The sequence below is a fragment of the Stigmatopora argus genome, chromosome 5, assembly GCF_051989625.1.
Source record: "Stigmatopora argus isolate UIUO_Sarg chromosome 5, RoL_Sarg_1.0, whole genome shotgun sequence".
NCBI classification, from domain to species: Eukaryota; Metazoa; Chordata; class Actinopteri; order Syngnathiformes; family Syngnathidae; genus Stigmatopora; species Stigmatopora argus.
The window spans coordinates 993,486-1,019,606 of NC_135391.1; the positions used below are offsets into that span (position 1 = coordinate 993,486).

The 26,121-nt window shown below is 39.9% G+C and overlaps 1 protein-coding gene across 1 annotated transcript in view; it reads left to right on the forward strand.

The window, feature by feature from the left end:
- Positions 1-26,121, forward strand: part of LOC144074305 (uncharacterized) — a 67,798-nt gene that overhangs the window by 14,045 nt on the left and 27,632 nt on the right. The window contains exons 6-33 of the mRNA XM_077600671.1: positions 255-308; positions 2,587-2,640; positions 3,913-3,966; positions 9,635-9,679; positions 9,780-9,833; positions 11,802-11,846; positions 13,388-13,441; positions 14,391-14,435; positions 16,722-16,775; positions 17,702-17,788; positions 18,579-18,632; positions 18,722-18,766; positions 19,577-19,630; positions 19,692-19,745; positions 20,807-20,860; positions 20,935-20,988; positions 21,064-21,117; positions 21,183-21,227; positions 21,779-21,832; positions 21,951-21,995; positions 22,073-22,126; positions 22,188-22,241; positions 23,434-23,487; positions 23,638-23,691; positions 25,017-25,070; positions 25,424-25,468; positions 25,630-25,674; positions 25,767-25,820. Coding sequence (XP_077456797.1) covers positions 255-308; positions 2,587-2,640; positions 3,913-3,966; positions 9,635-9,679; positions 9,780-9,833; positions 11,802-11,846; positions 13,388-13,441; positions 14,391-14,435; positions 16,722-16,775; positions 17,702-17,788; positions 18,579-18,632; positions 18,722-18,766; positions 19,577-19,630; positions 19,692-19,745; positions 20,807-20,860; positions 20,935-20,988; positions 21,064-21,117; positions 21,183-21,227; positions 21,779-21,832; positions 21,951-21,995; positions 22,073-22,126; positions 22,188-22,241; positions 23,434-23,487; positions 23,638-23,691; positions 25,017-25,070; positions 25,424-25,468; positions 25,630-25,674; positions 25,767-25,820 — 1,473 coding nt within the window. The remainder of the gene's footprint in view (positions 1-254; positions 309-2,586; positions 2,641-3,912; positions 3,967-9,634; positions 9,680-9,779; positions 9,834-11,801; positions 11,847-13,387; positions 13,442-14,390; positions 14,436-16,721; positions 16,776-17,701; positions 17,789-18,578; positions 18,633-18,721; positions 18,767-19,576; positions 19,631-19,691; positions 19,746-20,806; positions 20,861-20,934; positions 20,989-21,063; positions 21,118-21,182; positions 21,228-21,778; positions 21,833-21,950; positions 21,996-22,072; positions 22,127-22,187; positions 22,242-23,433; positions 23,488-23,637; positions 23,692-25,016; positions 25,071-25,423; positions 25,469-25,629; positions 25,675-25,766; positions 25,821-26,121) is intronic.

Genomic DNA, 26,121 nt, shown 5'->3' on the forward strand with positions numbered 1-26,121 from the left:
TATAAAAGCTAAAATAAACATTGTTTTAGATCTATTAAAAACGGAATATTCAGAGCTTTTAATCCATTTATTAAAAAAATATATATATCTAAATATTATATCTAAAATGGTCCGGCCCACGTGAAATCGAGTTGACGTTAACGCGTCCCGCGAACCAACCCGAGTCTGACACCTCTCGCCTAATCCGAGCCTTATTTTTTAAATTATATTAACTCCATAAAGTTCCTTTTTTAAAATCCAGTTTTTGATTTCAGGGTCCTGTTGGCCCTTACGGAAACCCGGGTCAGCCTGGATCACCTGGAATGAAGGTAAGATGTCAATTACCCTATTTTCTCGCATATAAGCCTTATTTTTAACAAAAAAAAATGATGACTGAATCCAGGGTACGGCTTATATGCGCACAAATTAGACTTGCCATGCACGCCGATAAGGTCATTTATTTCAAAATACAGAAAAGATAAACAGCTAAAACGCTAAACAAAACTTATTTTGACATCTATGAATGAAATTCACAAAAAATATGTATCTTGCATAAAACGTGAAAAAACTCACTTACTTGTTCCGGCCATTGCTCGCTCAGGGCGCCGCCATCTTACCTAGGGATGACTTTCCAGACCACTTCCTGGTTGTGCTGCTCACATGACTTCCTTTTTGAATTTGAATTTACGTGCAGGCAACACCCTTTCAGAATGTGCCATTGGGCGGCTTATACGAGAGAAATGGTCCAATTCAAACATTTTATTGCAATTTTAAGGGTGCGGCTTATACGCAGACGCGTCTAATATGCGAGAAAATACGGTAGTCGGTTAACAATTCATTATTACTCATTATTTTCTGATTCAGGCTCATGCCTGCCATTTCAATTTGAACCAAAATATGGCACAATAAGTGCCATGCTCATGACAAAATGTCCTTGAGTTGGAAAGCGAGACTTTCCGCGTTTACACTAACGACCTTTGCAGAAGCAAAAAAGGCACCCCGCATTCGTATTAAGCTACTGTTTTGGTAAGAGTCGGATACCACGTGTATTTTTTTTTTTTACGGTACTTGTCGGCTCCGCTTACGCTGACGGAGGGAAAATCCTCCACTCAGCAACTCAACAAAAAAAAAAACGTGTTTCCTTTCGAGCAGTTTCAGGTCGACTCGTTCGACGTTTTTTGACAGAAACACCACCTTTTGATTAGTCAAGCTCGCCAAAAATAATCCTGCGTGTCAAGATGATGTCACGGTGGAATGGTGAACATCGGGGGTGTCCAACCGACGGCCCGCGGGCCGGAAAAGGTCCACCCAGGGAGTCCGATCCGGCCCGCGGCGTTTTGTAATTCATTCATACTGTACAAATACAATCAAATTATTTTATTTTTGAGTGGTTAGCATGTCGGCCTTACAGCTATGGGGTCCTGGGTTCAAGTCCAGGTCGGTTCACCTGTGTGGAGTTTGCATGTTCGTCTGCGTGGGATTTCTCCGGGTACTCCGGTTTCTTCCCACACCCCAAAAATATGTACAATAGGTTAATTGTAGGCTAAATTGTCCCTAGCTATGATTGGTTGTCCTTTGTCTCCATGTGCCCTGTGATTGGTTGGCCCGAAGTCAGCTGGGATAGGCTCCAGCACCCCCTGCGACCCTAGTGAGGATAAAGCGGTTCAGAAAATGTGTGTGTTTGTGTGTGTGTGTGTGTTTGTGTTTGTGTGTGTGTGTGTGTGTGTGTGTGTGTTTGTGTGTGTGTGTGTGTTTGTGTGTGTGTGTTTGTGTGTGTATGTGTGTGTGTGTGTGTGTGTGTGTGTGTGTGTGTTTGTGTTTGTGTGTGTTTGTGTGTGTGTTTTTTGTGTGTGTGTGTTTGTGTTTGTGTGTGTGTACAACATTGCTTTTCACATAATATTAAGAAGATTTCAATAAAATTGGGATGAAAAGTTATGAGATTTAAAATGTTACATTATTTACTTTTAGGTCACTTGAACCGGAAGTCAACTTTTGTGACATTATATTGGTATGAATAACATTTTGGTCATCATTTGGGGGATTTATTTGATTACTGTTGATAAAACTTTGATGAAAACGACTTTATATTGTTCATTTAGGGGTTATAGATTTAAATGTGAGGATTTTTAACTGCGCCTTGAGATTTTTTTCGCTGTAAAAAGTGTGCCGCAGCTCAAAAAAGTTCTTTTTAAGGACGCAATACGATGTGGATGTCAGCTTGATCCACCTTTGATTGAACTCCTCGCATCAAAACACGTCCTGGCGTTAACAAAATGCAACTTTTTTTGTAGTTTTTGTCGTTCCCACCAAGCGAGTGACGTCACTCTTAGCGCTCGAATTTGGCGTTTGGTATTTCCAGACATCGCACGCCGACCCAGAATGCATCGAGTGGTCCCGCTGCCCGAAAAGGGAGAAGAATGTTCCGCGCTCACTCGTCGCCGTCGGCTTGCCGTAAAGCGTTAGTGTAAATATACCTCCGTAGAAGAAGAATGATGTCATTTAGCGCCGATAGCGTAAACGCTAACAGCCTCGTCGTCCCGTAAGAAAGAGGAAGTGCTTTAGCGGTGAGCAGAAGGTTGAAAATAACCCCATTTTTTCCTGTTTCAGGGAGAAAAAGGACATCCCGGTCTATCACTTGGACAAGCCCTGGAAGGACAAAAAGTAGGCATTCCCCAGTGATTGGTCACTTCTTGAAATATTAACACACACACAAGTTAAAAAAAAGTGATTCTTTATGGTATTTTAAATTTAAAAAAAAACGTATACCTAAAAAAATACCATGTGAGCATCACATGTTAGGTCATGTCATTCATTTTCCGAACCACTTATCCTCACAAGGGTCGCGAGGGGTGCTGGAGGAGGGAGGGGCCACCCTGAATTGGTGGCCAGCCAATCGCAGGACACGAGGAGATGGACCAATCACAGCGAGTGGCAATTTAGACTGTTCAATTAGATAACCTAGCATGCATGTTTTTGCTATGAAATCGGAGCACCCGGAGAAAACCCGGGCAAGAGCATGCAAATTCCAAAAAGTGAGGCCTCACCTGGGATCGAACCCTCGACCTCGGCTAAGCACTCCTAACTATTACCGTATTTTCTCGCATATAAGCCGTATTTGTAACTCAAAAAGTGATGATTGAATCAAGGGTACGGCTTTTATGCGCACAAGACTTACAGCGTTGCTATACTCTTTTTCACCAGTAGATGTCGGCAAAGTAAGATGTACTATTTGTTGGTTATTTTCAGTTTTGCAGTGACAAAACAACCATTACTGGGTGAATTATGATATTGACCGTAATAATGTGCTTTTTATCGATACAATATCTCAGAAATACGATGATTTTTCTTACGATTTTCCCTTCAAAGTAAAAAAATTGTACTCCCTATTAAAAACATAAATATGGAGGTGAAAATTGTGAATCAGGGGGCGGCTTATACGCGAGAAATTGTCAAATTCAACCATTTTAAGGCCATTTTAAGGGTGCGGCTTATGCGTGGGGGTTGCTTATATGCGTGTAAATACGCTAATTCCACAATTAATCAATCAGCCTCAATATACAAAATAATAAACCATAATCCAAATTCAAGATCGTTACGTACTTGGCTAATTTTAATACAGAGGATTAAGACTGAAAGTGAATGTCCACAAGAACAACAACAACCCGACTGCAGACTAACAATAATTAATAAAATGTAAATTAATTAAAAAGAATATAAAATACCTTCGGCTTCACCGTATTTCTCCATAAAACCAAATATATATTTTTTGGAATGAACTAGCAATAAACCCTGACTCGAACCCAAACGAACACTGAAAATACCAACATTTTCAACCGCAAAAAATCTTCTTTTCACTTCCCGCCGTCGCAACACTTTCCCGGCCGGCGCCGATGTATAACGCGTCTAATAATGTGACCCACTTTCTCATTTCAGGGAGAATCAGGGGTGAAAGGCCCCGCCGGAGAGCCTGGCCAAGACGGGCGAAAGGTAGGACGCATCTGTTTTATCTCAAAACCTTGTTTGTTTGTGCTTGCGCTTAGTGGAGTACAGACGCTCCCCTACTTACGAACATTCAACTTACGAACAACGGTACATACGAACATGTCTGCAAATTGCGCTTAAGTCGAAAAATGTTCGTAAGTCCAATTTTGTATTTTGCGCCTTTTTCCGAGTAGTACTTCTTTCCGCCGCTAATACCGACCGACGCCTGGCGCTGTGAGAGCTCAGCTCACCCAGCATCTACCTTCTTCTTCGTTGCAATGCGGAAGTGTGTGAACGTATCTCCAGTGTGCAAAGAACCTTTTTCATTTGTATCATTAAATATCTCGTGCATCCATTATTCAATATGGTTGGTAAAAAGCGAAAGGCTTCTATTGAGGGAGTTGCAAGGAAGAGGCAAGCCATTTCATTTGAAACCAGTGGCAATAATAACGAAGCTTGATGCGCGTGAGAAAGTGGTGAGCGTTTCACGGGCATTGAATCGTTCGACCGTCAGTACCATTTATAAACATAAAGATGGAGCAGCAGGACCCAAATATTGAACGTTGCACAAAGTTTGCAAATCAATTGAATGATGCCATACAGTGCTACCGCATCATTTATGATGAAAAAAAGAAGAAAACTGTGCAATCGTCGTTAGATCGCTTCTTTCGGCCACTTTCTAATACATAAATCTCTCTCTCTATACAGTACTGTGCATATTCTCTCCATTTTATTAAATGTTTTTTTCAGTACAAACCAATGCGTGTTACTTATACAAGCCTTAAACATACAAATGCACTTATATAAACCTTCAATATACTTATATAGGCCTTAAACATAAATTATAATACAAAATATAGCACCGGAGCAACTTACGAACAAATTCAACTTATGAACAATCGCTCGGAACCTAACTCGTTCGTAAGTAGGGGAGTGTCTGTATAGCGAGGAGGCATCTGCAACACGTTAGCGGGCCCACGTGTGCGATTTTGGTGCGTCTCGACGGGCTGAGCTCGCAATATCGAGTCTTCTCCCTGCCCTGAACTGGAATGAACGTTTTGGGAGCCAAAAAAAAAAAAAGAAAAGTTGATGTAAGGCTGTTGGGAAGGCGCCTGCGTTATGGATTTACAGTACTCGCTAACCATCTGCCAGTCAGATTCCAGCTTGCGTTAGCGTTAGTGCGCTAGCACGCTTTATGCTGTCGGGGTGATGAGTTTGCGTTTGATTTATTTAATAAGGAACAATGTGGTGAAAGCTTTAAATGTCATTATACTTGTATAATGACAATAAAAGCATTCGTCCACAGCCGTCAACTCTCGCTCGTTTTTGTGTTTTTGCTGTTTTTCTGTCTTAATGATTTGATTTGGTGATTCTTAATGATCCCATTTACTTTGATTTGCTTTGTACTTTGTGCTTTTGCTTTGTTGTTCTGTCAAATCACCCTCTTGCTACTGTCACAATGAAATTTCCCGAATACGGGATGAATGAAGTTATAAAGTTATCCCATCCAATTCAATTCACATAATAGTGGATATACAGTGGTACCTCGAGATACGAGCTTAATGCGTTGTTGATTTACTTGTAACTCAATTGAACGTTTCCCATAGAAATCAACTAAAAACGAATTAATTGGTTCCAACCCTTTGAAAAAACACCAAAAACAGGATATTGGATTGGGAAAACATTTTGATTTGGTATCATTTGCCATTTATTAACAAAGTAACAAATAACTAGTGGTATAATAGTACTAAAATTAGACAGGATTTGGCGGAGGGAGTCTTTTTGCACGGCAACGCGCTCGTAACATAAAAAAACAAACTTAAATGAACTTGAATTATGATACAGACACTCAAAAATAAGTTGAACCTAACCTTAGACTAAACTTAATTCTAATTTTGTTTGACATTTTGATACCTTTCTTCTCCCGGGTGGGCTCTATTGGCCCCGCCTCCACCCTGACTTTCAGATGCAACCTATCGAGGGTTGTTTGCTTTTGTCTTCCCTTGAAAATATTCCCAAAATGATGCACACAAATGTCCTTACAATAGGATAACGCACGACCACTTGCCAATGAGAAGTAGTATATACTCCTCTCGTATTAGCGAGCAAGCTCCGCCATTCTGCACTGACTAACGGGGAAAAAAACACCGAAAAAAATGCAAAGCTCCGCCCAGTGCTCGTAGAGACATTACACGAGGACGTTGCGACCAGAAAGACAGTGCTCTTGTTACATATCTGATATATGCTTGTAAAACAAAATTTGTCTGGTATCTCAAGATAAATATTTGCCCGAAATTTTACTCTTCTTGGGGTCGCTGTTATTGGTCGCTTTTTTTGAGAAGTGCATCCCTGATGAACAGCCAACTTTTCTCCCGCAAACCTTGTGCCGTACTTTTTATGCTTTTTAGCCTTGGCCCTTTTCTCCAAACGCTGCTGTTTCCAGCCAGCGCTAACGTCTCCCGCGGGCTCGCCATTGATTCCTTTCCCAAATGGCTAGCGCAGGAAGTTGTAAATTCTTACACCTGCCTCGCATACTCGCCGTCCTATTTTTGCTCGATATGCAACATATACGAAAACACGTGGAGCCGTGGATTGTAACCGATTCAATGCAAAGACTAAAAAAGGAAAAATCCCATGCATAAAAATTCCTTATCGATATAAAAACGGTGAACTCTGAACATCCAAAAATCCGCTCATTTAAGAATATCTTTAGTTTTCCCATGAGTCATGGAACGCGTCGTCATGGGAAAACGCCGATCCCAGTCCTCCCTCGCTGGGCGTCGTCCGACGGATTATGGCGGGAGGCCGGACACATCTGGGTTAAACTTTGTCACGCGTGCAGAGAAACGTGGTATTTTGGCGTATCTCGCGGCAATGAAAGAGACGCAATGACCTTGGCTCGACTCGACTCGGCTCGGCTGGGCTCGGCTGGGCTCGAGGCCGGCCAGCAGACGCTTGATTGCACACAGCTGCAAGCAAGGAACTCCTTCGCAAATCATCTGGGTCGTGTTCCAGCTCGGGGAGCTCCGCCCCCTTCCAAAAAAAAAAACAGACTCAGCATTTTTGGATTCAAATCCCACAACAATTCCCTCAAGTGCCCTTCATCAGCTTTCTTCTTTTTTTTTTCCACCAAAACTTTCATTAACATACTCATAGTTGTCAACCTTGGCTAATTTCTCCCCTGATTCATAATTGCAATTCCCCTTATTAAGCAATTAAAAAAAAAATATATATATATATACACATATATATACATGTATACATATATATACATATATACATATATATATATACATATATGTATATATATGTGTATATATATATATATACACACATATACATATATATACACACTCATATACACATATATACACATATATATATACATATGTGTGTGTATATATATATATATGTGTATATATATGTATATATATGTATGTGTGTATATGTGTGTGTATATGTGTGTATATGTGTGTGTATATGTATATATATGTGTGTGTATATGTATATATGTGTGTGTATATGTATATATGTGTGTGTATATGTATATATATGTGTATATATGTATATATATGTGTATATATGTATATATATGTGTATATATGTATATATATGTGTATATATATGTATATGTGTGTATATATATGTATATATGTGTGTATATATATGTATATATGTGTGTATATATATGTATATATATGTATATATATGTGTATATATATGTATATATATGTGTATATATATGTATATATATGTGTGTATATATATGTATATATATGTGTGTATATATATGTATATATATGTGTGTATATATGTATATATATGTGTGTATATATATGTATATATATATATGTGTGTATATATATGTATATATATATGTGTGTATATATATGTATATATATATATGTGTATATATATATATCTATATATATACATATATATATATATATATATATATATATATATATATATATAATTGTTGACTAAATTGTCCCTGGCCATGAGTGATTGGTTGTTGCCACGTGATTGGCTGGTTGCCGTAGTTAGCTGGGATAGGCTCCAGCACCCCCCGCGAGCCTAGTGAGGATAAAATGGTTCAGAAAACGAATGAATGAAGACAAAAAATGTGTATTGTTCAATTTTGCAATAGAAAAAAAGATGGAAAAATGTAAGTTAAGTACTTGAATGTAGTGGATTGCGTCACCTTGTTCTCGAATCGGGAAATCCCAAAAACTGCTTACGCAACAAAGACGACACCAAAATTCCACGGCTGGGAAAAGATGTCAAATCTGTAAAATGTTGACCTAGCGCCATTTCCCTGACTCGGATTTCCAATTTATTTATTTCTGCCGACCGTCTCTTGAGCGAGTTTGACGTTTTTTTGGGACGCCGTCCCCAAAGGGAGTATTTGCAGTTCCCAAGTTTTGGATGACGCACCCCTTGGAAAAGACGCTCTTGAGGTTTCTTTTTTTTTTGTGCGGCGAGACGACACGTTCGCGACATTTGTTTGGCCAGCACGCGTCGGCGGTGAAAAAAAGGGGGCGCTTGAGCGAGAGGGAATACGTTCTTGTGCAATGGAAAGAGATTTTGAAGCACGCCGTGTGACTCGCTGTGTGGTCTCTATCTTTGACCAAAAGACAAACAAAGACTCCTTATGTTTTTTTTTTTTTTTAAAGGTTTCTTCTTCAACTTCTTTTGAAAATTGCTGACTCATCTTGATTGTGGTTACAGTAATCCCTCGAATAGCGCGGCTTCAACTTTCGCGGTTTCGCTACATTGCAGATTTTTTTCTGATGGATTTTTTGTTGTTGTAAATTCATTAAAATGTGAAAATCCACACTGAAGTTAAAAAAAAAAATCTTGGCCATGTCTGGTCTACATTAACCGCGAAAATCGAGGGATTACCTCGAGATACGAGCTTAATTGGTTCCAGGACTGAGCTCGTATGTCGATTTACTCGTAACTCAAATGAACATTTCCCAAAAGAATGAACTAAAAACTAATTAATTGGTTCCAACCCTCTGAAAAAAACACCAAAAACAGGATATTGGATTGGAAAAACATTTTTATTTGTTCTAATTCGCCACCTATTAACAAAGTAACAACTAACTAGTGGTTTAATAGTACTAAAATGTGTTTAATAGTACTAAAAGTAGACTTTGTTGCATGGCAACACGCTCGTAACAAAACATAAACCCATTTAAATGAACTTGGATTACGATGCAGACACAAATATGTTGAATCTAAACTTACACTAAACTTAATTCTAATTTTGTTTGACATTTTGATACCTTTCTTCTCCCGGATTGGCTCTATTGGCCCCGCCTCCACCCTGACCTTCAGATGCAACCTATCGAGGGTCGTTTGCTTTTGTCTGTCCATCAAAATATTCCCAAAATGATGCACACAAATGTCCTCAAAATAGAATAACGCACAACCACTTGCCAGTATACTCCTCTCATATTAGCGAACAAGCTCCGCCATTTGCACTGACTAAGTTTTTATTTTTTCCCCCTAGATTTCCAGGCAATTATTTTCTCATAATTTCTTGACAGTCTTCTGCTCCCTTTATCAAGAAAATAGCAACATTAGGAAATTCCAAAGCTCTGAATTCATGTGAACGTCCTCCATTTCTTAAAAAAATTGACATTTTTTATTTGTTCTTATTCAACAGGGTCAAAAAGGTCATCCCGGTCCCGCCGGTCTGCCTGGTGAACCTGTGAGTATTTGGGCTACATAGATATCATATCCTTTATCGTCTTCCTTTTTGTCGCTTTTGTGCTGATCTCTGTTTTCTTTCTTTTTTTTTACGGGAAAAGGGTGAAAAAGGAGCCGACGGAAGCCCCGGGGTCAAAGGTTATCCTGGCAGGCAGGTGCAGTAAATCTAGGGACGCACACACGCAGAGACGCACGTCATATCCGTCCACTCGGACGGTTTGACCGTATTTTTGCAAAGGGATTTTTAATCTTTTTGACAGATATGGCGGCGTACAGAAAAAATGTAGTGGAAAATAAAATTAAAAATCACACACACACACACACAAACTTCAAAATTAGATATGTAAGTCCTTTGTTTTTATGTTAAGCAGTGATGTTTCGTAGCGGAAACTTTAGGTTGCTGGGTAGTTAGCTGGGATAGGCTCCAGCACCCCCCGTGACCCTTGGAAAATGAATGAATATAATTCTACTTCATTTTTGTTCTTTTTAAAAATCTTTGTATGATTTTAAATTTCAGGATATTCCCATTTTTAGCTTTATTTTTCAAGTAAATTTTCTATATATCAAGTTTTTTTTTAAATATTTTTTTTAATTTCGTGATGACATAGTGGCCTCACAGTTCTGGGGTCTCGGGTTCGATCCCAGGTTGGCGCTCACTGTGTGGAGTTTGCATGTTCTCCCCTCCCCGGCTTTGTGTGGGTTTTCTCCGGGTATTCCAGTTTCCTCCCACATCCCAAAAAAACATGCATGGTAGGCTAATTGTATGCTAAATCGCCCCTAGCTGTGACTGATTGTTCAATTCAGGGTGTTGCCACCTGGTGCCTGGAGTCAGCTGGGATAGGCTCCAGCACCCCCTGCGACCCTTGTGACGATAAGAGATTCAGAAAATGAACGAATGATTTTTTTTCTTAAATTATTTTATATGTTCTATGTTCGTGTACTCAACTCATTATTTATGTAGTATTTAGTACAGGGGTAGGGAACCTATGGCTCGGGAGCCACATATGGCTCTTTGGATGGGTGCATATGGCTCGCCACTAACCTGTGAGGTAAACTATGGCAACTGCTGGTGAGAAAGCGCAGGAATAGGAGCGTTACGTTGCTATTATGGCATTCAGCGCATTATAATCTTTTTTTTTCCATTACACTCTTTTGCATGGATTTTCTCATTGATACTCATTGATTAGCAACAACGTAACAATGTTGTCAAAAGAATTCAAAGACTTTTTGTACTTTAAAAGTGGTGAAATGACTAAAAAAAGGCACACATTTTCATGTATGTTGACTTTTAAATCCGGAGCATGGCTCTCAAGGATTAACATTTAAAAAAATATGAATTGTTTATGGCTCTTTCCATCAAAAAGGTTCCCGACCCCTGATTTAGTACATGAAATTTCCATTGAGAAGCGAACGGTGATTGGTCGCCAGAGGTCAAAAAGTTCACATGACGTCAAAAAGTGAAAAATGAAGTTGAAGTCTGTCTACCTTTTTAAACTTGACTTAACCTTTAGCACGAAGCGCTCGACTGTTTCTGGCGTCTGCGTGGCGTTCAGGTTCACGCGGGGGTCTCGCACGAGAGCCCTCCGCCGGTCGGGTGGTCGCACACGTGGTGATGGATGAGGTTTTAGCACCCCCTACCACCTGCGAACTGCGACTGAGCCGACGCAGCGCGTCGCGAAATCGACAAATCTTGCGAACTGGCTTCGCCGTGGCCGCGATGCGTTCGCTGGCATCGGGTCGGAACGTTGAACGCGACGTCAGCCTAAAAACTCGATGAAATTGGATTGATTGACTTTGCCACATCTGTGAGATATTTACATAAATGTGGAGAATGCGGGTCAGCGTCACATTACGTGTGCGTTACTGTAAGTACTTAAGATCATAAATATTCGACCTATTTTGTAAAAATACCATCTGGTCAGCTGTAAAGATTTTACGTTTTAGTCCAAGTGCTACCGCTAACATGCCGTTCCAATTTTTTTTTTTACCCCAAATATTTCATAGTTTGTGTCCGTTGAATGATTCCAACACCGCGATTGTCAACGTACATTCAAAGATTGGTTTGTTTTTGTTCGTTTTGGGAGAAAAAACATAACCTGCGCCCTCCTATTTTTGACATTCAGGGTCTACCTGGGCCGAAAGGTGAACCGGGTCCGAAGGGAGAAAAGGTGAGTCAAATATGAACAATTTTAATATACACTTCCAGTGTCAAATTGAATATGGTGGTTTTTCAATATTGGCTTTTATGGAAAATGTTTTACCATGTATTTGTTGTTCATTTTAATGGCTTGATAAATCATTTTATTATGTTTTTTTAGTGTGTTTTACACAAAATGTTTGTCATTTTTAAAGGGTTTAGGTACCGTATTTTCACGACTATAAGGCGCACCGCATTATAAGGCGCACCCTTCATGAATGACACATTTTTTTCCATATATAAAGCACACTGGATTATAAGGCGCCCTGTCTATTTTGGAGAAAATTTAACACTTTTAAGTGTGCCTTATTGTCGTGAAAATACGGTAGTGGTATTGGGGACCTTGGAATGGTGCACGTGTGTCAAAGTGGCGGCCTGGGGGCCAAATCTGGCCCGCCGCATCATTTTGTGTGGCCCGGGAAAGTAAATGATGAGTGCTGACTTTCTGTTTTAGGATCAAATTAAAATGAAGAGTATAGATGTATATTAAATTGCATGATTTTCCCCCTTTTAAATCAATAATTGTCATTTTTTAATCCATTTTTTCTGTGTTTTTAGTTCAAAAATCATTTTGTAAAATCTAAAAAAATATGAAAAAAGCTCAAATAAACATTGTTTTAGATCTATAAAAAAATGGAATATTCAGGGCTTTTAATCCAGTTCTTTTAATCCATTTATAAATAAAAAAATCTAAATATTATATCTAAAAAAATTAGTAAATGGATTAAAAGAACTGGATTAAAAGCCCTGAATATTGCGTTTTTTTATAAATCTAATACAATGTTTATTTTAGCTTTTTTTTCTTAGTAAGGGAAAATCATTTATTTAATAATTTGTTTTTCATTGCAAAAGGGAACCAAATTTTTCTTTAATTATGTTCCATTTAAGTGGAAAACAGAAAATATTTTTATATATTTTTAGATTTTACAAAATGATTTTTCAACTAAAACACAAAGAAAAAAATGGATTAAAAAATTGCAATTATTGATTTAATCAGGGGAAAATCAGGAAATATAATATACATCTATAATCTTCATTTTAATTTGATCCTAAAACAGAAAGTCAGCACTCATGATTGACTTTCCCGGGCCGCACAAAATGATGCGGTGGGCCACATTTGGCCCCCGGGCCGCCACTTTGACACCTGTGGTTTAGGGTTTCTCGAATCCCGGCTTGCGATTAACCCAAGAACCGGAACCGCTTCTGTAACCAATGAAATTTGCAAGTAGTGGTGGCGCTGTCCTTTGAGTTGACCACTGGATACTTTCCTCAGCGAGCAGATGGGCAAGAAATGTCATCCGAGATTCTCGATGCCAGGGTATGTGCCCTTGGACTACATCGTGGAAGCCAGCACCATGCAGTCCATGGGCATATACACTGGCCTCAAGGCCTGGCTCCGCCCCCATCCAACAATCACAGCTGATGTGATCCATCGCCACTGTGTTTTTTTTTAATAACTCGCTCGGGATGTTGTTGACATTTTCACCTGACTGTGGTTCTTGGTCTCTTTAGGGCCCCCTTGGAATCCCGGGGCTCGTTGGCCTTCCCGGTCCCGATGGCGAGAGAGTGAGTGTCCGGGGCGTCGCCCCCCCCAAAAAAGCCCAATCCGTGGTCTCGCAGTTCTGGGGTCGAGGGTTCGATCCCAGGCCGGTGCTTACTTTGTGGAGTTTGCGTGTTTTCTCCGGGTACTCCAGTTCCCCCCCACACACAGTCCGAAAACATGTATGCTAAGCTAATTAAACACTTAAAATTGCCCCTGACGGAAATGTGGATAGTGTGTCCGCCTCACAGTTCTGGGGTCGAGGGTTCGATCCCAGGCCGGTTCTCACTTTGTGGAGTTTGCGTGTTTTCTCTGGGTACTCCAGTTTCCTCCCACATGCCAAAAACATGCATGCTAAGATAATTAAACACTTTAAATTGCCCCTAGCATGTGGATAGTGTGTCCGCCTCACAGTTTTGGGGTCAAGTGTTCGATTCTAGGTGGGTCCTCACTGTGTGGAGTTTGCATGTTCTACCCGGGCTCGCGTGGGGTTTCTCTGGGTACTCCAGTTTCTGCCCACATCCCAAAAATATGCATGCTAAGCTAATGGAAGACTCTAAATTGGCCCTAGCTCTGTTTCTTTGCCCTGTCTCCATTCAAAGTGTCCTGAAGTCAGCTGGGATAGGCTCCAGCACCCTTACGTGACCCTCGTGAGGATAAGCGGTACAGAAAATGAATGTAGTACCCCGTAAAAAGCCGCATTCTGCTTTGTAGAATTATAATTACCGCATTCTCTGGAGTATAAGTTGCAGTTTTTATAAAGTTTGGCTATGTTATATATTACTTGGGATTTTTTTCTTGGTTTCTGATCAATTAAAAAAAATAACACTCATTAAACTTGTTACCCTATTAGCGATATAGCCCCCCACTCCCTTTATTTTGGATGGTGTAGTCCAAAAAAAATGTGGTAGATTATATCGCTTTGACTAAAATTCTGCTGAATTGTAATTTTTTCATTTGTCTTTTTCATTCCAGGGATTTCCGGGCGTAGCTGGGAAGAAGGGCGAGATGGGTAGGCCGGTAAAGTTTTCTCTCATTTTAGCACAGCCACATTTTTAACCACATGAACATCAAACACAGGGTGTCCAACTCACTTTGAACTCAATCGCACTTAAAACCGTAAAACTTTATTTATTAGTATTTTTCCCCCAAAAAATATGAACTTCCTGGCGACCAATCCACGCATTCCATTACACAACTCACCCAAAAATTGAGAAAATAAAACAATTTGATTTCGTATGAACGAGCCGCTAACTCCGCTAACTCCTAGCATGCCGCTTCCGGCCCAAGGCTTTAAGTTTGACACCCCTCATTGAGCATAAAAAAATGAATTCACTACAAAACAATGGATTTTGTTGTTTTATCGTCCATTGTTTTGCTTTAATGTGGAAGTCAAACACGATTTCCTGCAGCTTGGAGGAACCGCAGAACAGGATCGCGCTTGTTTTGCATTAGCAATCTTCGCTAATACGATACAGTGACACTTGTGGTTTTGGCCCCGCGGGTTCTCGTGAGCCGCACGCCAGGCGAACGCCGTCGTCCGTGGCGCCTGAAAGTCAGCTTGGCGCCCGCCGGGGCTTACGTGGAAAATGGCGACGGTGCGATGACGGGTCCCCGCGGACGGGTTTGGACGGCGGGGGCCAAAAAAACGGGCTTCCTTGTGAGTTATTTCACCGTCGCTGAGCTCATTGACTTTGCGTCATGGTACTTTTCTTCCCTGAGTCAGCATAAGTGAGCAGTCTGCACCAAGAAAAAAACCCAATGCGCACGATAGGGGTGTTGGATTTTTTCGCTGAAACATGCTAGGGACAAAATTGGATTTTTGCATGGCAACACGCTCGTAACATAACATAAACAAATTGAAATGAACTTGGATGACGATGCAGACACACTCAAAAATAAGTTGAATCTAACCTTACACTAAACTTAATTCTAATTTAGTTTGACATTTTGATACCGTTCTTCTCCCGGGTTGGCCCTATTGGCCCCGCCTCCACCCTGACTTTAAGATGCAACCTATCGAGGGTTGTTTGCTTTTGTCTTCCCTTCAAAATATTCCCAAAATGATGGACACAAATGTCCTCAAAATAGGAGAACGGACGACTACTTGCCAACGAGAAGTAGTATATACTCCTCTCGTATTAGCGAGCAAGCTCCGCCAATCTGCACTGACTAACGGGGGAAAAAAAACAATGAAAAAAATGCTAAGCTCCGCCCAGTGCTCATAGAGACATTACATGAGGGAGTTGCGACGGGAAAGACAGTGGCCATGATGTTCTTATGAGCAGCAATTCATAGGATAACGCACAACCACTTGCCAGTATACTCCTCTCGTATTAGCGAGCAAGCTCCGCCATTCGCACTAACGGGGAAAAAAACTGGAAAAAAAAAATGCCAAATTTGTCTCGTATCTCAAGACAAATATTTACCCGAAATTTTACTCGTATCTCAAATTGCTCGTATGTCGAGGAAACCACTGTATTGGATTTTTTTAAATTAATAATAAACCATGTCCTCCATTGATTGGAAATTTGATCATGCCACTATTTAAGTGACTGACTCAACCTGAAAAAAAACATAACACATAGCATAACATACCATTTCGACAACAACAAAAAAACATTTCCCTTTTGAAATTACATACAGATGATTAAAGGCACAATATAAATATGCAAACCAATTAATTAAAAAAACACAAATACACATACACTAGTGTGATAGCTGAACTGTAGGTTGAACTCAAGATGCTTGTGTGGGCCATACTCATCATTCGCCAATAAAATTAGAGTTTGGAAACCCCTATTATGCATAAATGTGCCATTTTAAAACGATGCTAGCTGTGATTTATTTGTCCAAATAAGAGAATGACTGAAGCTTTTCATTGGGATTCTCTCATTTAAAATAAAATGTCGCCAATTTGTTAAAGTGGGGCATGTGTTTCTGATCAAACCTCGACTTTTACTGGCATTTCTGGAAAGAGGCAACATTTTCCACATTTCCTGTGGGCTTCATGTTGCACCAATTACGGCTCATTGCTTTATCCGCATCAGCTAAATGTTCCAGATCAGATGCACAATGAAAATTCTATCTTTTTAAGCTTTTTTTTTTTAAAACGCCGAAAATTCAAGCTTTGGTCAGCATTTCGCGGGCCAAAAAATGGCCTTTGGAATTTCCTGCCAGTCTCGGTGGCGAGATGTCATTTGCAAACGTTTAAACACTTGACGCCTAATTGAAGGAAAGCATAACTGTAAGACTGTGAAAAAACGCCACTCAATTCACCTCTACTATGTTGTTTTTCCTGCTTAGGGATTTCCTGGCGACTTCGGAGAGAGAGGACCCCCTGGACCGGACGGGAACCCCGTAAGTCAATTTCTACAATACCTGGGTTCATTTTGAAACCAATTTACGGTAATCCCTCGATTATCGCGGTTAATTTAGACCAGACGTGGCCGCGATAAACGAAAAACCGCGAAATAGGGTCACCCCTATCTTGCAAATTTCAGCGTGGATTTTCACATTTGTATGAATTTACACCCAAAAAATGTACTTAACAAAAAATTCCCACAGAAAAAAAATCAGCAATGTAGGGAAGCCGTGAAAGTTGAAGCTACGTTATTCGGGGGATCACTGTACTAGCAAATGCAAGGATTTTATGTCCAATCCAAAAATCATTTTGTAAAATCTAAAAAAATATATATAAAAAAAGCTCAAATAATCATTGTTTTAGATCTATTAAAAAATGAATATTCAGGGCCTTTAATCCAGTTCATTTAATCCATTTACCAAAAAAAATCCAAATATACCTAAAATGGTCCGGCCCACATGAAATCGAATTGACATTAAAGCGGCCCGCCAACCAACCCGACCGAGTCTGACACCCTTGCTTTAAAGCATGGAAAATAAAACCCGGTCTACAAAAGTTTGGATCCAGCAACTTTCATATTGATCCAAAATCGAAGGCAGTGTCCAGTTCTTGGGATGGACTCCCATCTTCTGAGCTCGCAGCTTGCCCCCTCCCCCTCCCCCACCTTCATTTCCTGTCTAATGCAGGAAGTAGGTCACATTCGATTGCCTTCATCTCGGTTTCCATTGTGGCCATGCTGAGCCATCTTTCCCCCGCATGGCTGAAGCTCCGGAACAGGAAGGGGGCGTGGCCGGGACAACAAAACTCTCTGTGTGTTCGATGCCAAGCGCCCAGTCAGCGGGACGAACTGAAATTAAAACCCGGTAGATTTCATTCTTTTGCGGATCTTTGGGTCTCATCCCTCAATTTTTTTGTTTCTCAGGGTAACCTGGGAGCTCCCGGCCCACCTGGAGTCCACGGTCTACTCGTAAGTACCGCGACGGGCCCGTCCACAGTATTTACTCGCGTATAAGCCGCATTTGTCGGACAAAAAAATGATGACTAAATCAAGGGTACAGCTTATATGCGCATAAAAAGATGACATGTACGAAACTGCAAGGTAACAACGCCATAACACCATGACGCCATAACGCCATGACACCATAACGCCATGACGCCATGACGCCATGACGCCATAACGCCATAACGCCATGGCGCAAGACAATACGACCAATACGGTGATTTATTTCAAAATTGAGAAAAGATAAACAGATAGCCAGAGTCGCTTTGATTTTGAAATTTCGGTTTTATTTCTTTTTCAAAAGTGACAACTATTGCAGTAATATGAACCATCAAAAGAATTGAGATATTTTGACATTAAAAGCAATATGGCTGCCACATGTTAAACTTCTGGTAAAAATAATTGTAATTTCTGTCATTAAAAAGCATCAGGTTTTCATCAAGATAGATTTTTTTTCTTTTTTGAAATGGAATCATTTGATATTTTGCATTTACAAAGGCAGGCATATTAACTGCATTATGATTTTGACCCTAATAATGTGCTTTTGATTCATAAATTATCTCAGAAATACCCCATGCGATGATTTTTCCTAAGAACATATTTCAAAGTAACATATTTGTACTCCCTATTGAAACCATGAATATGGAGGTGAAAATTGGGAATGACTAGGCGGCTTATACGCGAGAAATTGTCAAATTCAACCATTTTAAGGCAATTTTAAGGGTGCTGGTGGCTTATATGCAAGTAAATACGGTACCCGTCCTCGCTCATCCGTCTTTTATGCCTGACGTTCCTGAAGGGTGAGCTGGGTCCCGCTGGCATCATGGGTTTACCTGGACGAGCAGGACACAAGGTAAATACTGGACTCGGTCTTTGTGGTCATGCAGAATTTTTCAGAAAATGTCCTGCTATGTCTCAGATTTTTTGCTTTTTGCTTTCAAGGGTGTGCCGGGAAATTTGGGTGAACCTGGACTGAAAGGTGATAAGGTGATCTGCACATGTATTTCTCCCAATATTCATCCTCAAACATCATAACTCCTCATTAACAACGTGAATTTAGCGTTAGCGCTTAGCGGTAGTCTGTCCAATTTCGAAATGTACGCATTGATTACTGCCAACTGGATTTGACATCTAGGGCCGTCAATAGGTTAAACGACTACTCCACCCACAATAACCATGTGATAACGTAATTTCATAGATTTTAACTCATTGCCTGCTATTGACAAGGTTAGCTGTCAAATTCATATAAACAGGGAGGACTGGTTGACATTGCTGAATTTCTTTGCCCAAAGTCTAATCCATTTTTGACTGGGAAGGGCGGCAAGTCCTCTATAAAGGCTTAAAATGTGAGACTAAATATAACTGGAATTATTTTACCGATGCAACCAATATTTTTAATAGCAAATCATAAATAAATAGCGTCAGTTATTGTACGAAACGTGTTATCAGAAAGCAAAATGGTTGATAGATATTAGTTTTGACATTTTTGATGACTCGCACAGTTTGCGTATGTCGCTCTGATTGGTCGGCAACCGCAATGCGGTTACGCGGCGTCTGAAGCGGAGTCGAACCGCGGTTCGCGACTGGTTTTGCAGTGATTATGCTTTTTGATGGACAGGATATTTTTGGCAGATTTTGGCAAAAACTGTAAGAGGTTAAATCGTGCATGAAGCGGGCTAACTTAACCTTGAATCTTGTTCAAATCCAGCACTTGACACGGGGTGGCTTACAAATACAAAGCTGATGTTGTACTTTTATGGTTTAATTGTTTTGTGTGTCTTTGTTTGTGTTTGTTAGGGAGACGATGGCTTACCCGGAGAACCGGGCGAGGCGGGTTTCAAAGGCGACAAGGTAAATTAATTCATTTGACAGAGTTTGAATGTGTCAATGACTATATTGGTACTTTTTTTAGGGACTCCAAGGGGCACCTGGGATATCGGGACCATCTGGAAATCCTGGACTAAAGGTGCGCTTTATATAATCTTAACCCATGGGTGTCCAGACTTTTGTCTCTTTCAACTTAAATATTCTTAAACTTTATTTTTTTAAGGGAGAATCAGAATTGGGTAAAAAAAAAAAATTGCAATCCGGTGGTTTAGTGGTTAGTGTGTCGGCTCACAGTTCTGGGGTCTTGGGTTTGAATCCAGGTCAGTTCGACTGTGTCAAGTTTGCATGTTAACCTGCGTGGGTTTCCTCCGGCTACTCTGGTTTTCTCCCACATGCCAAAAACATGCATGCTAGGCTAATTGTATGCTAAATTCCCTCTACGTATGAGTGTGAACATGAATGATTGGCTATCTTTTCGTCCCCTGTGATTGGCTGGCCACCAATTCCGGGTCCTAGGAGCAAGAGTGGCTTCCGCTTACGAGTTTCAGCGTGGATTTTCACATTTTTATCAACTTCAAAAATATATATATTTTTATTGATAATTAATAGCGAAAAAAAATCACAAAGTAGTGAATTCGCGATAATCGAGGGATTACCGTATTAGCATTTGGTCTGTTGTACAATAATTCTACTACAAGGGTGTCAGACTTGGTTCGCGGGCCGCGTTGACGTCAACTCGATTTCATGTGGGCCGGACCATTTTAGATATATTTAGATTTTTTTAATAAATGGATTAAAAGAACTGGATTAAAATCCCTAAATATTCCGTTTTTATAGATCTAAAACAATGTTTATTTTAGCATGTTTTAAATATATTTTTAGATTTTACAAAATGATTTTTGAACTAAAAACAGAAAAAAATGATTAAAAAATTGCAATTATTGATTTAAAAGGGGGGAAATCAGGAAATTTAATATACATCTATACTCTTCATTTGAATTTGATCCTAAAACAGAAAATCAGCACTCATCATTGACTTTCCCGGTCCACACAAAATGATGCGGCGGGCCAGATTTGGCCCCCGGGCCGCCCCTTTGACACAAATGTTCTACTATATCGAGCACTCTGTGGAAATGTATTGTCTATGAGTTAGTAATACAATTTTGGGGTTCTGTTGACATTGATCTTGCTACTTTTTAGGGTCACCCCGGTGACAAAGGCCCCGACGGTCCAGCCGGGCCCCCTGGCTTAGAGGTAGGACATAAAACACTTGATGGACAAAAAACCCCTAATAACAATATCATAGTGTAGATGATGCTTGGTTGTAGGGTTTCCCAGGTGACATCGGCCCGCCGGGTCAGAACGGCCCCGAGGGGCCAAAGGTCGGTCCATGTACATAAATAAGCGCCTTGTAAAATGTGGCGAATGTTGAATTTGACCGTGGCGTCCCTCCCCAGGGTAGGCAAGGCACGCGAGGGTTTCCCGGTCCGCAAGGAACATCTGGACTCAACGTGAGAAACAGTTAAGGAAAGATTCTTCCGTCTTCTCGTCCGTTCTGACGCTTGCTTTTCAATAGGGGGACGAGGGGCCGGTCGGGCCAGCCGGGCCCTTGGGGATCGAGGTGAGTGGCAATTGGACGAAAAACTCAACGGTCCTGTGAATCGGACCACTTGAATTGAATGCCTTTGGAAATGTTATGGCGTTTTAAACATGCATTGACAGCGTGTGCGGTCGATTGGTCGCCGGTCGATTGGTCGTCGGTCGCCGGTCGATCGGTCGCCGGTCGATCGGTCGCCGGTCGATCGGTCGCCGGTCGATCGGTCGCCGGTCGATCGGTCGACGGTCTTTTGGTCGCCGTCTTTTGGTCGCCGGTCTTTTGGTCGCCCCGACCGCGACAACGGGCGACCAAAAGACCGACGACCAAAAGAGCGGCGACAAAACAAGGTAAAACAAGACGTTCTACGCATGAATAAAAGCCAACAATGGCCATGAGCAGTTTCACTGAGCCGATGTGTGAGTGTAGAAGAGTTTGTATGTACATGCTTACATACATGATTTTTGGAATCCAAATTTTGCGGCTAGCATTGCCGTTCCAACCTGCAACGATGTTTAGAACCGGGTTGAAAGTCTTTCTCATTCTGCAGCGCATTCTCGGTGTGGCTTTGTGTTCAGGGCAGACCTGGGAGACCAGGATTCCAAGGACCTGGAGGCCTGGACGGACTCGAGGTCAGACCACCAGAACACGGAAACCCACTTGGGTTCTTGCGTGATCCAAATGTTCGAAATAAAATGGCATGTTTTCCTCAATGCACTCAAAAAATGACATGCATTTCCTTTTTGTCAGGGCGAGACCGGGATAACCGGAGAAGTCGGGACTTTTGGAGAAAGGGTAAAAAACGCTTTGGTCCGTGCAAAGTGGCCATGAAAGAAAAACCGATTAATGTTCTTCTTGTCTTGTTCCGTCAGGGTTTACCCGGCTTTCTGGGGACCACCGGGGAGATGGGCGCTGCCGGAGAAATGGTTTGCTCCTTTATTTTATGCATTCTATTTTTCGTGTTCTAACTGAGGTTTTCGTCACCAGGGCGATCGCGGGAAAACCGGCACTCCCGGACCTCCGGGGGAATCGGGGTCCATGGTAAGGAGAAGCTTTAATAAAATGGCAAATTGATTAGATTAGATTAGATAACTTTATTCATCCCGTATTCGGGAAATTTCATTGTCACAGTAGCAAGAGGGTGAGAATACAGACACAGAAAAAGACATTTTAGACATAAATAAGTTAATAATAAATACATAAGTAAATAAATAAATAAATTATTAAATATATAAATTAATTAATTAATTGGGTGAGAATACAGACACAGCAAAATACATTTTAGACATAAATAAGTTAATAAATAAATACATAAGTAAATAAATAAATAAATTATTAAATATATTAATTAATTAATTAATTGGGTGAGAATATAGACACAGCAAAATACATTTTAGACATGAATAAGTTAATAAATAAATACATAAGTAAATAAATTAATTATTAAATATATAAATTAATTAATTAATTGGGTGAGAATACAGACACAGCAAAAGACATTTTAGACATAAATAAGTTAATAAATAAATACATAAGTAAATAAATTAATTAATTATTAAATAAATAAATAAATTAATTAATTGGGTAAGAATACAGACACAACAAAATAAATTTTAGACATAAATAAATAGGTAATACATAAGTTAATAAATAAATACATAAGTAAATAAATGAATAAACTAAGTAATTTATTTATGTATTATTAAATATAGAAATAAATAAGCATGTTCATTTAACAATCATTAGGCTCTGATCTGGATCGGAAGTGTTTCGCCGAAAGCCTCGCCTAACATAAACGACCTGCCACAGCAGCTGCTTGTGAAGTCATTCCTTTGATTTTGAACACCTTCATTTCGGCGCCCTTTGTTGGTCATGGGACCACTAAGTTTCCAGACTCAATTGTTGTAAATATTTTGTTACCTTACAATTTTTTACAGACTATTACAATTTTTAGATGGCTAGACGCATATGAAATCTAATTCAACTTTATTTCACATTCACAAAATCTACTGTAAAAAAATCAATACAGTCACGATAATGTATGAACCACACACACACACACTTACATTTTAAAAGTGTGAGACTATAGTGTAAGTATTAAGGTAACTAGCGATGTTTGATTAGCGAAACCTTAGGCCGAGTTGACAGGTTAGTTGAATTCTCTCAAATCGACAGATTAAGGCAATAAACCAATCAGGTTAGGGAATCACCGCAGTTCCGTTTGTTCTTTCAGGGTCATACTGGAATACCTGGAGAAACCGGTCTACCTGGGATGGAAGGGAACCCAGTAAGTCAAATGCTACATACATGCTAGCCACTTACTTAATTAAGAAAGAGTCCGATTTTCAGTTATGTCTACTTAAAATTTTAGCTTAGTTTAGAACGTTTTGGTTTTGGACAATGCGGATTACAGTGTATGTATTTGCAATTTTTTTAGGGACCTCCCGGATTGAGGGGTTCAGGTGGCACCAGGGGACCCAAAGGTGTGGAGGTCAGTCCATAAAATCTTACCCGTGGCTGCCATTGCTCGCTCAGGGCGCCGCCATCTTCCTGGTTGTACCGCTCACGTGACTTCCTTTTTGAATTTGTCTACGTGCAGGCAACACCCTTTCGGAATCCAGTAATCCATTTATACACTATCTCATAAATATCATGTACGATGATTTTTTTTGAAAGATTTTCCCTTCAAAGTAACAAATTTGTGCTCCCTATTAAAACCATGAATACGGAGATGAAAATTGTGAATAAGAGGGTGGCCTATATGCGAGAAATTGTAAAATTCAACCATTTTAAGGGTATGGCCGCACTCTTAATTGCTTTTAAATCGTTGAATTTTTACAAATTCTCGCAAATCTATTCATGGTTTTAATAGGGAGTAAAAATGTGTTACTCTAATCTAATACATTCATAAAGCGAATCCACCATGAGCAATCTATCCCATCAGTATTGTGTTGGAAAAGATTGTAGGAAGAAGTCCGACATATTTTCTAGCTCCGCCCCTTGGTCTTGATCATGACGTGTCAATCAAATTGCTGGGCAACTGGGGGTCACGTGGTGACACACATATTCATGGTCTTGCTTTTTATCGGTAGAGAAATTGTAAAATTCAACCATTTTAAGGGTATGGCCGCACCCTTAATTGCTTTTAAATCGTTGAATTTTTACAATTTCTCGCAAATAATCAATTCATGGTTTTAATAGGGAGTAAAAATGTGTTACTTTGAAGACAAAATCTTAACAAAAATCATCGCACGTGCTATTTCTGAGATACTGTGTTAATCAAACGCACATTATTAGCGTCAATATCAAAAGAAAGTTAGTAATTAATCCAGTAATGGTTGTTTTCTTACTGCAAAACAGAAAATAACCAACAAATACTAAATGTCAATTTGCCGACATCTACTAGTGAAAAGGAGTATAGCCATGCTGTAAGTTTTATGCGCATATAAGCCGTATCCTTAATTCAGTCATCATTTTTTTCAGTTACAAATACGGCTTATATGCGAGAAAATACGATATACGCAGAGGCGTATATAAATACTGTAGATCCTTCAAAGTTTGAGCAGCTTGAGTGCAAATATAGCGGGGAAAAAAAACGGTCTTTATCAAGTGTTTCCATTGTGGGATGAATTGCAATAAATAAAAATAGCGACCGTCTCCAAATCTGGATTTGACGGACTGACTTAAATGAAGACAAATGTCTCCAAGTCAAGTCACTTGATGTTTAAAAACCACATCAGTCATCGAATGTCCTCGTTTTCTTCGCAATGTGTCGATGAAAGCTTTATTTATGTTTGATTTTTTTCCACTCTTGAGGGCCCGAGGGGTCCAGATGGCGCGTTTGGGGAAGACGGCGCCGCCGGGCTAAAGGTGAGCAAAGTAACATTTGTCAGACGCCGTTATATAAATATTATTATAAAGTCTTTGCTTATCAAATGTCAGAGTCTATTTGGAGAGCAGATATCGGCTAATTGGACGCTTGGATCAACATCTTGTCCGCCGCGCAAAGTCAATCTCGCACCAGTTGTCATAAATAGCTCTTTTCATCCGCTTTGTTTTGTGCGAGAGATTATTTTGAACATGTGAGGAGCTTCTTTTTGATGAGAGCCTTTGTTTTGATGAATAAAGCCAATTAAAAAGTCCTCGCTTCGTTAGCGTTGGGCGAGCTGTTTTGCATTTTTTTTTGTGGGGGGAGGGGACTCACTGGAATCTGTTGTTTGCAGGGTCCGGATGGGCCGCCAGGAAAGTTGGGATTTGTTGGGGATCAGGTAAACCGACTTGGAATGCAAAAAAAAACATTTGAAAACTTCTGCAAAAAAAAAAAAAAAGAATGAATGAAAATGTTTTTGAAATCATCCTGTATTACGTGATATACCATGACATAATTATGGTATTTGTAAAATTAAAAAGTGTCCTTCATATCTGGCAGGGGAAACTCGGCGAGCCTGGTGAAATTGGGCCAAATGGATTTCCAGTAAGAACCTTTTTTTAATGGCTATTAACTCATTCGTTGCCAGTCAGTTCATTAAAAACTGAAGGACTTTTTTTTTTGGTTTCTCATTTTAGGGCGTGCAGGGACACTCTGGACCTCCAGGGGACAAAGGTCTTGCCGGAGACGCGGTGAGTCCAATTTCCCAAAAACGGTCATTTTTATTCCAGAAAAATAAAATTAAATGTATACATGCATACAAAAAAATGGCTGAATGTTAAGACCAACTATATGTATACAAGTGCATCGATGTGTGTGTATATATATATATATATATATATATATATATATATATATATATATATATATACACATATATGTATGTATATGTATGTATATGTATGTATGTATATATATATATATATATATATATGTATGTATATGTATGTGTATATATGTAGTATATATGTATATGTAGTATATATGTATATG